The sequence below is a fragment of the Mustela erminea genome, chromosome 7, assembly GCF_009829155.1.
Source record: "Mustela erminea isolate mMusErm1 chromosome 7, mMusErm1.Pri, whole genome shotgun sequence".
Taxonomy (NCBI): domain Eukaryota; kingdom Metazoa; phylum Chordata; class Mammalia; order Carnivora; family Mustelidae; genus Mustela; species Mustela erminea.
Genome location: NC_045620.1, coordinates 20,936,158 through 20,949,359, shown reverse-complemented (window position 1 = coordinate 20,949,359; position 13,202 = coordinate 20,936,158). Strand labels below are relative to the sequence as shown.

Below are 13,202 nucleotides of genomic sequence, written 5' to 3'. Positions count from 1 at the left end.
AACAGCTGTTACAAGCAAAGGCCAGGAAGAAGAAAAATCAAAGCACCTTGTAAATGTAGAGACAAGATAGAGATGCCATCACAGCAAGTGAGCCACTCTTCATCCAGGGCGGACATGCTCAACCCTGGGCCTTTGCTCTTGCTCTTCTACCATTATTTCCTCATGACTTGCTCTCTCATCACTTTTAGGGCTTGCTCAAACGTGAATTCTGAGTGAGCCTTCTCTGATCACTGCTGTTTAAAACTATAATCTATCCTCCCTCTTCCCCAGCCCTGCACTATCTCCTCGTCCTGACCTTAAAGTTTTCCTCCAGAGCACTTAGCGCCATCCATAAAACCAGATTATCTGTTTATTTATTGTCTCCCTCCTCTCAGGAGAATATAGGCTCTAGAAGAGTGATAATTGACAGGTTTGTTTATTGCTTCAGGCACACAGCAAATATTGAATAAATGCCTGTTGAGTCAACAGCCATATTCCAAGCTCTGGTTCTCTTGTTGGTAGAGCTTTAAGATCAGCTGTGCCTGAACTGGATTCTGGGTAAAAACTGCCATACTCTTCTTCTCTTGGGTAATTCCTACAGGTAGCCAACATCATCCTTTATGGGAGGATCCTGTTAGAGTCTCCCTCTCTCTCTCTCTTTTTTAAAGATTTTATTTATTTATTTGACAGAGAGAGAGAGAGATCACAAGCAGAGGCAGAGAGGCAGGCAGAGAGAGAGGGGGAAGCAGGCTCCCTGCTGAGCAGAGAGTCTGATGCGGGGCTTGATCCCAGGACCCTGAGACCATGACCTGAGGTGAAGGCAGAAGCTTAACCCTCTGAGCCACCCATGTGTCCCTAGATTCATTCTTAAGGGGCAATCATAGCTCTAGACTTTGGCTGGGCTACTTTTAGGCTGTTTCTAGGACAGGGACAGAATAAGAACACAAATGTGACTATCTGGATTCGAGTCCTCGCTCTACACCTGGCAGTACGATTTCCATGAATTTCAATTTCTTCAACCTAACATAAATTTGGTTCATAAGACTTTTTCCCGAAAGTTCTAACTCTGAATAACCAGCATATGGATAAAAAAAACTGGGCATAGATTCCACAGACAAGCATTTAGACATAAGAATTGCTAATACAGGTTCTTGAACAGAAGGAAGAGAATTAATACTTGCTGGGAAAAAAACCCACCAAATGACAAGCATGTACTAGGTATTTTATGTAATAAAAGTTCCTCATCCACCAGCTGAGTAACTCAAGGCTCAGAGAGGTGAAGTGACGCCTGGTCACACAGCAAGTGATGTCAGACCTGGAATTCATCTCAAAGGCTGAATGCACACTTTCCCCTAGACCAGAGGCTACCCTCAGTCTGTTTATCAGAATCAAGGGGGAATCAATGGAAGCAGAGATTCCTGGGCCCTACACCAGAGTTACTGAATCAGAATCTATGGGTGGGGGGGGGGGGGTAGGGGAGATGGTAGGTATGCTTGTGAATCTCTTTTAAAAGTTTGCAAGGCTGGGGCGCCTGGGTGGCTCAGTGGGTTAAGCCTCTGTCTTTGGCTCAGGTCATGATCTCAGGGTCTTGGGATCAAGCCCCACATTGGGCTCTCTGCTCGGCAGGGAGCTTGCTTCCCTGTGCCACCCCCCCCACCCCCCGCCTCTCTGCCTGCTTGTGATCTCTCTCTCTATGTCACATAAATAAATAAAATCTTAAATAAATAAATAAATAAATGTTTGCAAGGTCAGTCTGATGCCCCTCCCCCCCCACAGTATGGAAATCCCACACTGTACACATTCTACACAAACTCTGTCTTCTGAAGCACCAGGTGATGAAAGGAGTATTCACTCAGGATCCATCTGGCAGTAGTGTGCAGAGTGCACTGGAGGGCTGCTGCCTTGGGTTAAAGTGACTGGTTTATTTGTGTACCTCTTCAACCCAACAGGATACTTTTTAGTGTTACAGCTTTCCTTGTGATTTTTCCCAGTATCTGGTACAGTGTCTGCCAAGCAGTTCCCACTCACTGTTTGTTTAATAAATGAGTAAGAGAAGCTGGATAAACCTTAAACCTCCAGTACACGTGAAATTTTGTAGCTTCCTACTCATTCTTTTTTCTACCTAGAAATGTTCCCTTAGCATATACTATGTGTCATGCACCAGGCTAAGTTCTGGACAAGGAAAGGGAGATACAAAGTTACCTAGAGGGTCTAACACTGCAAGGAAGGAGTATACAACAGAACAGTAAGGAGAGAGGTGCCTGGGTGGCTCAGTGGGTTAAGCCTCTGCCTTCGGCTCACGTCATGGTCTCAGGGTCCTGAGATCGAGCCCTGCTCGGCAGGAAGCCTGCTTCCCTCTCTCTCTGCTTGCCTCTCTACCTACTTGTGATCTCTTTCTCCATCAAATTAAAAAAAAAATAAAATCTTAAAAACAAGCAAACAAAAAACACAAAGGAATATACAAAATAGAAGTGGAGGAAAGGAATCAAGGAGACTTCCCAAAAATCCTTCCCCAAATTACTTTAGGCTCATTTCATTTCTAGCTGTCCTCTATAGAATATTTGTTAAATGGTGCCCTGTATTATACTAATATTTATGAGCCTATACTTTCTACCAGACAGGAAGTTTTTTGGTAGACAGTACATCCTAGAAAAGTGGTTCTTAACTTAGAAAAGAGTGTATATCAAGAATATAGGGGCGCCTGGGTGGCTCAGTGGGTTAAGGCCTCTGCCTTCAGCTCAGGTCATGATCTCAGAGTTCTGGGATCGAGCCCCGCATCGGGCTCTCTGCTCAGCGGGGAGCCTGCTTCCCCCTCTCTCTCTGCCTGCCTCTCTGCCTACTTGTGATCTCTGTCTGTCAGATAAATAAACAAAATCTTAAAAAAAAAAAAAAAAAGAATATACACTCCTTTCCCTCACCCTCAGGGTAGTATCAGAGGAGGCTTATGGCCAGTCAGGACTTTTGCTACTGTCCACCCTTTTGCAACGAGGCCACCCTTAGTGTAGCACAGTAGATACCAAATAGGGTACTGGAACTCTCACTTCTACTGGGAACTAATGAGGAGCCCTTCACCTTGGGTGTCAAAGGAGACTGAGTGAAGACTTTAAACTTCTACCTACACTTGGTTCTCCTGCCAAAGTGGTATCAGAGAAAGCCAGCTAAAACAGAGAACTTAAATAAGATTCAGAGTGTCAGAACATAATGCAAAAATGTCCAATCAGGGACGCCTGGGTGGCTCAGTTGGTTAAGTAGCTGCCTTCGGCTCAGGTCATGATCCCAGCGTCCTGGGATCGAGTCCCACATCAGGCTCCTTGTTCGGCAGGGAGCCTGCTTCTCTCTCTGCCTCTGCCTGCCATTCTGTCTGCCTGTGCTCGCTCTCTCCCCCTCTCTCTCTCTGATAAATAAATAAAATCTTAAAAAAAAAATGTCCAATCAAAAACCATTCATCATAACAAGAGACAGGAAGGTCTCAAACTGAAAGAAAAAAAAATCAATACATCAAACACTGAGATGACAGAGATGTGAGAATTATCTGATAAAGTTATTAAAGCATCCATGATTAAAATGCTTCCAGGAGCAATTATGTGCTTGCTTGAAGTAAATGAAAGAATAGGAAGCCTCAACAAAGAAACAGGAGATGTAAAGAAAAATCACATGGAAATTTTAGAATTGAAAAATCAATGATTACCAGAGATAGAGAAGGACATTCTATAACCATGAACGGGTAAACCCATCAAGAAGACATAGTAGGGTGGCCTGGGTGGCTCAGTGGGTTAAAGCCTCTGCCTTCGGCATAGGTCCTGATCCTTGTGTCCTGGGATCGAGCCCCACATCGGGCTCTCTGCCTTCGGCATAGGTCCTGATCCTTGTGTCCTGGGATCGAGCCCCACATCGGGCTCTCTGCTTCGTCCCCTCCCCCGCCTGCTTCTCTGCCTACTTGTGATTTCTGTCTGTCAAATAAATAAATAAATAAATCTTATAAAAAAAAAAAGAAGAAGACATAGCAATACTAAATGGATTATGTTATACACAAATCAACCACAAAATACAAATACAAAATACAAATACAAAATAGCCCCAAAATGTGTAATGCAAAAATTCATTAAAACTGAAAGGAGAAGCAGGGGTGGTCACCACAAATACAGGTAGTGACTACAACATTCTTCTCCCAACAATTGATAAAACAAGTAGAAAATCAACAAGGATAACAGGACTCAACAGCGCCCTATGTCTACAGGATCTAATCAACATTTAAAGAACACTCCAACCCCCAACAGGAGAATACATTTTCAGGTGCCTACAGAGTATTATACTAAAATAGATCATATCTCAGGCCATGACACAGTGAATACAGCAGCTTCCTCAACCACAATGGAATCAAACTAGAAATCTCACAACAGAGAGATAACAGGAAAATCTCCAAAGACCTGGAAACTAAGCAACATGTTTCTTTCTTTCCTGCCTTCTTTCTTTTCTTTTTTTTAGAATTTTTATTTATTAGATAGGGAACATAAGCAGGTGGAGTGGGAGAGGGAGAACCAGGCTCCCACTGAGTAGGAACCCCCCCCCCAAAATGCAGGACTCGATCCCAGGGCCCCAGGGTCATAACCTGAAGCTAAGGTAGCCGCTTAATGTCTGAGCCACCCAGGAGCCCCAAAGCAACACATTTCTAAATAATTCATGGATCAAAGAGGAAATCTCAAGGGAAATTTTAAAAAAGATACACAGAAATGAAAGTAAAAATACAACATATCAAAATTTGGGGGACACAGTTACAGCCATGCTGAGAGGGAAAATTTATATAGTAGTTAATATGCATGTCAGAAAAGAGGAAGGTCTCAAATCAATAATCTAAACTCTCACTTTAAGATCCTAGAAAAAGAGGAGCAAAATAAAACCAAAGGAAGCAGAAGGAAGAAAATAATAAAGAGCAGAGTAGAAATCAATGAAATTGGAAAGAGAAAATAGAGAAAGATCAATGAAACAAAGCACTGGTTCTTCGAAAAGATAGTAGAATTGACAAACTTCTGGCAAGACTGACAAGAGGGAAAGACAGACAAGAGGGATAATACAGGAACAACACAAACAACTTCACACATATAGTTGATAACTTAGACCAAATGGCATATTCCTCAAAAACTACTACAGCTTACGTAATATGAGAAAAATTATTTAACCTTTGACCAGCCTTACAACTTTTAAAACCTGAATTTGTCATTTAAAAACTCAAAAAAGAAAAAGAAAACAAATCCACAGGCCCAGAAGGTTTCACTGGGAACTTCTACCAACCATTTAAGGAATTAGCCCAATCCTACCCAACCTTCTAGAAAAAGGAGGAAATCTTTTCAACCTGTTTTATGAAGCTAGTATTACCCTGATACCAAACCTACCAAAGACAATATGTAAATAAAAAAGCTACACACCAATTTCCTTCCTGAACACAGATACAAAAATCCTAAACAAAGATTATAAAATAAAATTTGGCGGCATGTAAAAAGAATTATATGCCATGGAAAGCAGAGTTTATGCTAGGGATGGAAGGCTAACTCGATATTTGAAAATGAATCAGTGTAATTAATATTAATGGGCTGAAGAAGAAAAGTCAGATTGTCATCATCTTATCTTTCAGACTTCTAGATGTTGAAGTGTTTTAGCACTCAGTCACTGGGCCTCTCTTCTTTTTTTTTTCATTTATTTATTTGAGAGAGCTCACATGGGCATGTTTGCACGTATAAAAGCAGAGAGAAGGGGCAGAGGGAGAGGGAGAGAAGCAGGCTCCTTGCTGAGAAGGAAGCCCTATGTGGTGGTGGGGGGAGAAGCTCGATCCCAGGACCCTGGGATCAAGACCTGAGCCAGGCAGACGCTTAACCACCTGAGCCATCCAGGCGCCCCAAACTATCTTCTTTCTACAGCTATTCCCCCTTATGATGCCCACATTTATATGTTTAACTCTATCATGTCTCTTCCTTGAACTCCAGACCCATAAATCCACCCGCTTATGAGAGAAGCCTTTACCTGGATAGGTTATTTCCACATGGACATGTACAAACCTAAACTCCTGTTTTACTCCCTAAACCAGCTCTTTCTGCAATTCAGAAAAAGCACAGTCCCATTTTTATGGTTGCTCAGGCTGAAATCTTTGGGGCCACCTAGAGTTTTACATCTCCTACCTAATTTGTCAGCAAATACTATCCTACCTCTTAAAGACAGAATCCTGGGATTCCTATTCCCGGAATCCGACCCCCTCTCACCACCTCAACCCTGGTCTGAATCATCCTTTCACCTGGGTTATTACAACAGCTGCTCAACTGCTCTTCCTGCTTCCACCCTTGAAGCCTTACTGTTCTCGGCCTAAGAGCCAACAATGCTCCTCTTTTGCTCAAGAGCATCCAGTAAACTCTCATTTTGTTCAGAGTATTATCCAAAATTCTTCCTATGGCTTACAAGTCCCCATGTGATATGGTCCATATTATGTGGTGCCTGACTACTTTTCTGAGCTCATTTCCAGGCTTCTGGTTCATATCACTCCAGCCTTACCATCCTTCTTGCTGTTCCTTAAAAATGCCAACAATGGTCTAACAGTTGCATTTAGTTTTCCCTCTGCCTTGAACAACATTCTACCATACGGCATATGGCTTGTTCTCTCGTTTCTTTCAGGGCTCTAATCAAATGTCACCCTGCCAATGAGGCCTTTTCTAACCAGCATATTTAATAGACTCCTATTCTCCCACAAATGCATTCCTCATCCTCCTTGATTTTTATTTAAATTAGGTATCATTTTCTAACTTGTTTTATACGTGATTTTTTTTTTTTTTAAATCTACCTCTTCTTGTAGGAGGTAAGCTTCTGGGGACACATTCTTTTTGCTTAAAATAGTGCTTGAGACATAGTGCTCAAAAATTATTAGCTGAAAGAATCAATCTGTGGCTCAGAAGTGAAGACTTTGGGATCAGACATCAGATAACCTTGATTTGACTCCTAGCTCGGTCATTTTCTATATCCAAGTGATATTGGACAGATTACTCACCTATGTTTTATGTTTTCTCGTCTTTCAAATAGTGATAATAATCCTCATCACACAAAACTATTTTAAGGATTAAATAAAACAAAGTACGTAATGTGCTTAATACAGAGTGACTTGGTGTTAAGTGTTCAGTACATGACAGTGCTACTTAATATAGAAACATGGTCAAGATTGGGGCTCAAAGGCCCTCGGTTAAAATTATGACTAGATATTGACTGTGTAATTTTAGGGCATTTACCTTTTTAATATTAATTCACTCCATCAGCTATGAATAATGTGGTGGGATGAGAAAAATGCTTAAGATGCAGTCCTTTCCCTCTAATCTTAGTTATGTGATCTTGGGTAGGTCACCTAACTTCTCTGTGCCATTTCCTCATTGAGAATAACATAGAGAGTTATTCTCAAATGAGAATAACATAGTAACTACCTTATAGCTTTGTCATGAGGATTAAATGTGTTACTATGTGAAAACAATGTCTAGCCCTTAGAAACTGCTCACTATATTGGCTACGATATTGATTATGATGATTCTAGTCTGGAAGAGGAGTGAAAGCATCAAGGCAAAGAACTACAATATGGTGCAGTGAGAGAAAAAATAGTCATCAACTAGGAAAATGTCTCTTAACTGGAGTTTGCCCCTAACTGGTAAATGCCATGATAATCGGGAAATTTTAAAACTGCTGTCTACAATAACCTAACTCCCTACTACCAACCCCACAGCAGCTGGAAAGACAAATTTCTCTGATTTGATAACTGGAATTTAAAACTTTTTATTAAACATAGGTAAAAAGGTCGCAGTCTCAAACGGCGTTTGACTTCCCTGCCCCAACTCTCAAAAAAGTTAACATATTGCTTAAATTTCAGAACGATTAAATGGACTCCCCAGAGGGCAAGGGCAGCATGTAATTCCCTGAACGAAACAACCAAATTAAGGGCACAAAGGTGTGTTTTATGGCAGTGCTGTCGCCGACTAAACGTCAGTACAGGATATTAAAGGGTGGTCCTGGAGGCTGAGTGGGAGCACACCAGGTGAGAAGTGGGGGGGGGGGGGGGCGGGGAGGAAGGCCTCACCTTTGGAGAAAAAACAGAGCAAGAGCCAAGGCGTGAAAAGTGCACGTGGGTGGCTCGGCACAACCAAAAGGAAGCTTTGGCGGGCGGGGGATGGGCGGGGGGACAGCCAGAGAGCAGGACGTGTACAGAGAAGAGTTCGGACTGGGGTCTGCCAGATGAGGGAGAAAGCCCCCCCTCCCGTATATCCTGATCACGCAGCATCAGCGTCCCCTCGAGATTCCCCTTTAGGGGGTCCCGGTTGTTGGGTTCCCTCTTGCTCCCGCCACTCTTCCCTTACCTCGTTTTCCAGCCTTTCCCTCTCTCCCGCCTCCTCCACCCCGCCGGAAGTGGCGTGCTAACTAGCGCGCCGTACAGCGCCAGAAAGGTTCTGCCGGAGCGGGAGAAACGGTTCCGGTGAGCCTCACTGCGCCTGCGTGCGGGCGCGAGCGGTCAAAGCGCCTTCCGGAGGCCGCCGAACTGCGTTTCCCTCCCGGTCTGTCCCTTTCGAAGTACCCTGAGCGAGATTCAGGGAGGCCACCGCCACTGGAGGGGCGTTTTTCTCTAGCTCTGACACCTCCGGGTGCCCAGCTACTCCGGCCCTTCCCCTTTGACCCTGCTCTCGGCGGGGTGAGAGGTCGGTGGCCATCTTGTGGCGGCGGCGCGGGCGGCTGTTACTGCGGAGACCCATCCCCTCCCCCTCCTTACCCCCCTGGCAGTCTGTCAGTCTGTAAAGAGCCTCGCAGGCAGTCAGGTGAGGCCCCGGCCTCGTGCCGTCGCTCTTCCCGCCGCACTGGGCGGCCCAGGCCGCTCCCTGCAGGGCCCCATCGCCGCCACCATGTCCTCCTTCTCCGAGTCGGCGTTGGAGAAGAAGCTCTCGGAGCTGAGCAACTCTCAACAGAGCGTGCAGACCCTGTCCTTGTGGCTCATCCACCACCGCAAGCACGCGGGACCCATCGTCTCTGTGTGGCACCGCGAGCTCCGCAAAGGTAAACACCCCCAGTGCAGCCCCTTGGGCCCTCCCCTGGATTGACCTCTCCCCAGCCCATTCCCGAGGCTCCTCTAGCTTCTTAGTTGAAGCCCGCTTTCCAAGCCCGGGCCTCTGATTGCGCTTCTGAGGTTGGTGACAGTGTTATCCCCATTTCTCGGAAAAGGAAACTGAGGCCTGGGAAGGTTTAGGATACTTGTCTGCGGTTCCCAGACTCCCAGTTCAGCCAGCCCTTTTCCCCCCGCAGACTACTCCAGACACTTGTGACTATTATTATCTGGACAGCTTTGCAGAGGGCATTGGCCCTAGGCTGTTGTGTGCCAGGCACTTTGCTGGGCATTTGGAATGAGAGCCAAAGGACTCTGGAGTAAGACTGCCTAGATCGAGTCCTGGCTTAGCCACTTATTTAGCTGAGTGATACTGGGCTAGTTTCTTCATCTCTCTGTGCTTCTGTTTTCTCATCTGTAAAACGAGACAAGGATGGCTGCCACTTACAGAGCCTTTATTCTGTGCCAGTCACTATGAATATCCTCACATTTTAGTCCTCAAAATGGCTCTGTGAAGTGGATACGGTTACCCTCCATTATGGAGAGGTTAAAGGGCCACACTACCTAGACCTTACCTCTCAGGCTCCTCTTCTAGTGCAGCCTTCATTGATTCGAGACCCTGCTTGGGATCTGACAGGCGTTCATTGAGCTCAGCCGGTTATGTGCCAGGCACTGGGTTGGGTGCTTGATAATACGTTGACTCCAGAGGCCATCTGCCTGGAATTTAAGCCTGGCTTTGCCATTCACTGACCCCAGCAGCCTAGCCTCTCTGACCCTCAGTTTCCTTACCTATAAAATGGAGGTGATGAAAACTGGTATTTACTGTGCCTTTAATTATGTGCCAGGTGCAGTACTGATATCTTTACATACATTGTCATTTTTTAAATTCTCAGAGTTCTCTGGAGTAGGAACTTTGCAGATGAGGAAAAACTGAGGCTCAAACAACTTGCTGTGGTAAGGAGTAAACAGGATAATCCAAACGAACATCCAGCATGGTGTCAAGCACAGTATAGGCGTTTCATAAATAATGGTGAAATGGGACTACTGATTACTCAATATGAGGCATGGTCTTTGCCTTCAAGTTAGGGAAGGTAGGCACCTTCACAGCTGTTCCCCTAATGATTCCATAGCAGAAAGCTGAGGAAATGGAGCTTAGAACCACTTTGGGCAGCCTCTGTGTAGTAGGCCCTTTATAATATAGGAAGTAACTTTACGTGTGTTTTCTACCATCTGTGAGATGGAGACTCCCACCTGAATGGTTAAGTGGTATTTTCATTGCCTTACAGCTAGTGAGGCTAGACTACATCAGGCTGTCAGACACGAAAATCCAAGATTCTTTGAGGAGACCTGGTTCTAGCCTTTTAGCACAGACTCCCCTTTCCACAAGTATGTGCCATTCTGAGATAGGGATCCCTTCTGGGCAGTTGGGGAATAGAGCCTAGAGCCCACAAATCCTCCTCCTTGTACCCTATTTGAGTTATGGAAAATAACAGTTCAGAGACTGCATTCATCTGTGAAGCTCCTTTAACCCTAATCTCATGATCCTAGTTTCCTGAAACCTTATGTTTTAAGGAGACCAGCATTATTATCTCCCATTTTATAGATGAGAATGTAAAGATAAGGAGAGATTAAGTGCTTTGTTTAGGGTGTATGGCTGGAGTATCAGCCCAGCGCCCTCCAATGCCAAAATTTGTGCTTTCAAGTACCCAGTGCATCAGTCCCCTTTAATAAGTGAAAGTGATTGTCTGACTCCAACCAAACCCATAGCACTTTTGTTGGTGAGAATTAATCACTGTATCCCACCCTATCCCACAGTAATTTAGCATTTATTCATTCTTAGTAGTTCTGTTTTTTCACTAGATTTGTGTTTTGTGTGAGAAACTGAGTGTTCTTGTTTCTTTGTAATGCCCATAGCATTTAGCATGGTACCTTTTAACACAGATTAAAAATAGGTTAGGAGTTTGATTGTGGTTTCCAGTGTTATTTTCATGGTTGAGTAGAGGATCCAAACAGCACTACCTACAGCTTTCTGTGAAATGTTTTATATCCGTAATGCCCAACAAGGTAGCCACTTGCCACATGTAGCTGTTGAGCACTTGAAATGTGTGACTAAGGAACAAAAGTTTTAAATGATTGTGTTAGTTCAAGTGTTCAATAGCCATATGTGGCTAGTGGCTACCATATTGGATAGTGCCAAGGTAGAGATGCTCTTCCAAGCATCAGGATACAGCTTCCTTATAACCCAGTCTTCATTGATGAATAGAGAATGCTCCCACACAGAAGTGGGAAAAGATTTTGTGCCATTATGTTCAAATTGACTAGCCCCTTAGATTCTGGCCCACCCTGAGTCTTTAGAAGTGGACATTTCTATCTGGTCAAGTCATTTCCCTAAGATGTTTACAGACTCTGTCTGAATCGCCTTGAAAATATTTACGGGGTTTACAGAAATGACTATTTTTTGCTTAAATGCTACTTTTATTCAGTGCTACTTTTATTCTTGATGGGTTACTGTCTTTCCACTAGGAATAATTCTTAATTTATCGCTTTGGGCTCTGTTTTAGGTAGAACTTCCTTTCTTTATGGGGAAGTTTGATGTAAAATGCTCCTTAGATGAGTGTTTTTTAGTAATTTTTTTTTAAAAGATTTTATTTATTTATTTGACAGAGAGAAATCACAAGTAGATGGAGAGGCAGGCAGAGAGAGAGAGAGAGAGAGAGAGAGGGAAGCAGGCTCCCTGCTGAGCAGAGAGCCCGATGCGGGACTCGATCCCAGGACCCTGAGATCATGACCTGAGCCGAAGGCAGCGGCTTAACCCACTGAGCCACCCAGGCGCCCCTTTAGTAATGTTTTTGTATGTTGGCCTGAATGCAGTTAAATAGGCCTTCCCCCCTACCCCCCGACCCCCAGCTTTTTTAGATGTCAAAACCAGCTAAACAAATTGAGTTTTTTTTGTCAGCTAGTTATATAAATTTTACCCAGCAACTATTCCATCCCATTTGGAATGGGCGTAGATAGGGAGTGAAAGGATCTACTGTGTCATATTGGAAAGACATCTGACTAAGTGAGTTGTCACCTGGGACTAGAGTAGAGGGTATGAGTATTTAAGTGCTCTGGGCTTTGTCTTATCACCTTTACACACATGGTACTCATGTTGGCTTCAGGATGCTGGATGTAGAGGGATAAATTTTAACTAAAACCCCATTGCAAAGTTTGAGGATGATGAAAATTAATTGGCATTGTAAATAGTGAAAACTTTGGCTCTCTGGCCTCTTGGCTATCATGTTTGCAGCACTGAAAAAAACGTATCATGTCTTAATTGTCGAAATTGACATTTTATACAATGGAGTCTGGGTTTTTAAACATGAAATATATGGCATTTGTAAAGCATCACTCAGTCAAATTACCTTTGTTGAAGTTCTGTTGTCCTTTGGAAACTGTTAACTCATAACATTATAGACAAGTAGTTTTACTTGTTGCAACATCCCAGACAAGGTTTACTTAAAAAAAAAGAAAAGCCTTTGCTATAAGATACCTTTGTAGCAATGGTAGAATATTGTAACTATTGACACTTTTGATCTGCTTTTGAATAATAATTAAAATAGTTAAAGATTAAATATTATCGTCAGTTAGCCATGTAAACTAGGTTATTACCAGAAGGTTAATACAGCTCAAGATATCCATATTTAATTTTATGAGTACTTTAAGTCATCATTTTAAACTATTAAATGCTTTTAAAAATCTTGTTTTTAACTTGGGTTATTCTTCTGTAGCTACCTTTAAAAATGTCACATCTTATGCCTGCTGTGTCAGAATTTATACATGCTGTGTGCATATCAAAAGAAACAAGTGGTTTCTGAGAGGAATAGAGTTAAGGACTAGTTTTTCAGGTATGTAAAGGTTGATATAAGGCTTGCTTGAGTTTTTCAGGTATTTTAGCATTGGAGAAAACTTAGTGTTTTGGACTGTCTGATTGTGTTATTTATTTCTTTTAAAAGAAAACTGGGACCAAAAATGATAGTGATGTAACTTTATGGTTGAGAAGTTATGTGCATAGAAGCCAGGAAATTCAGTAATGTTCCCCCAAGCAACTGTAACTCAGACATAGTACATGAGGTTT

General features: G+C 43.3%; 2 protein-coding genes across 5 annotated transcripts in view; one reads left to right on the top strand and one right to left on the bottom strand.

The window, feature by feature from the left end:
- The window catches only part of TTI1 (TELO2 interacting protein 1), a 47,214-nt gene extending 38,761 nt beyond the window's left edge, over nucleotides 1–8,453 (bottom strand). For all 4 annotated transcript variants that reach the window (XR_004287493.1, XR_004287494.1, XM_032350700.1 and 1 more), the window contains exon 1: nucleotides 8,352–8,453. The gene's annotated coding sequence lies outside the window, so the exon portion shown is untranslated. The remainder of the gene's footprint in view (nucleotides 1–8,351) is intronic.
- A 21-nt stretch (nucleotides 8,454–8,474) lies between these two features.
- RPRD1B (regulation of nuclear pre-mRNA domain containing 1B) overlaps nucleotides 8,475–13,202 on the top strand; it is a 50,988-nt gene continuing 46,260 nt past the window's right edge. Inside the window, exon 1 of the mRNA XM_032350702.1 lies at nucleotides 8,475–9,039. Within this exon, the coding sequence (XP_032206593.1) occupies nucleotides 8,889–9,039 (151 nt within the window). The 5' untranslated portion in view covers nucleotides 8,475–8,888. The remainder of the gene's footprint in view (nucleotides 9,040–13,202) is intronic.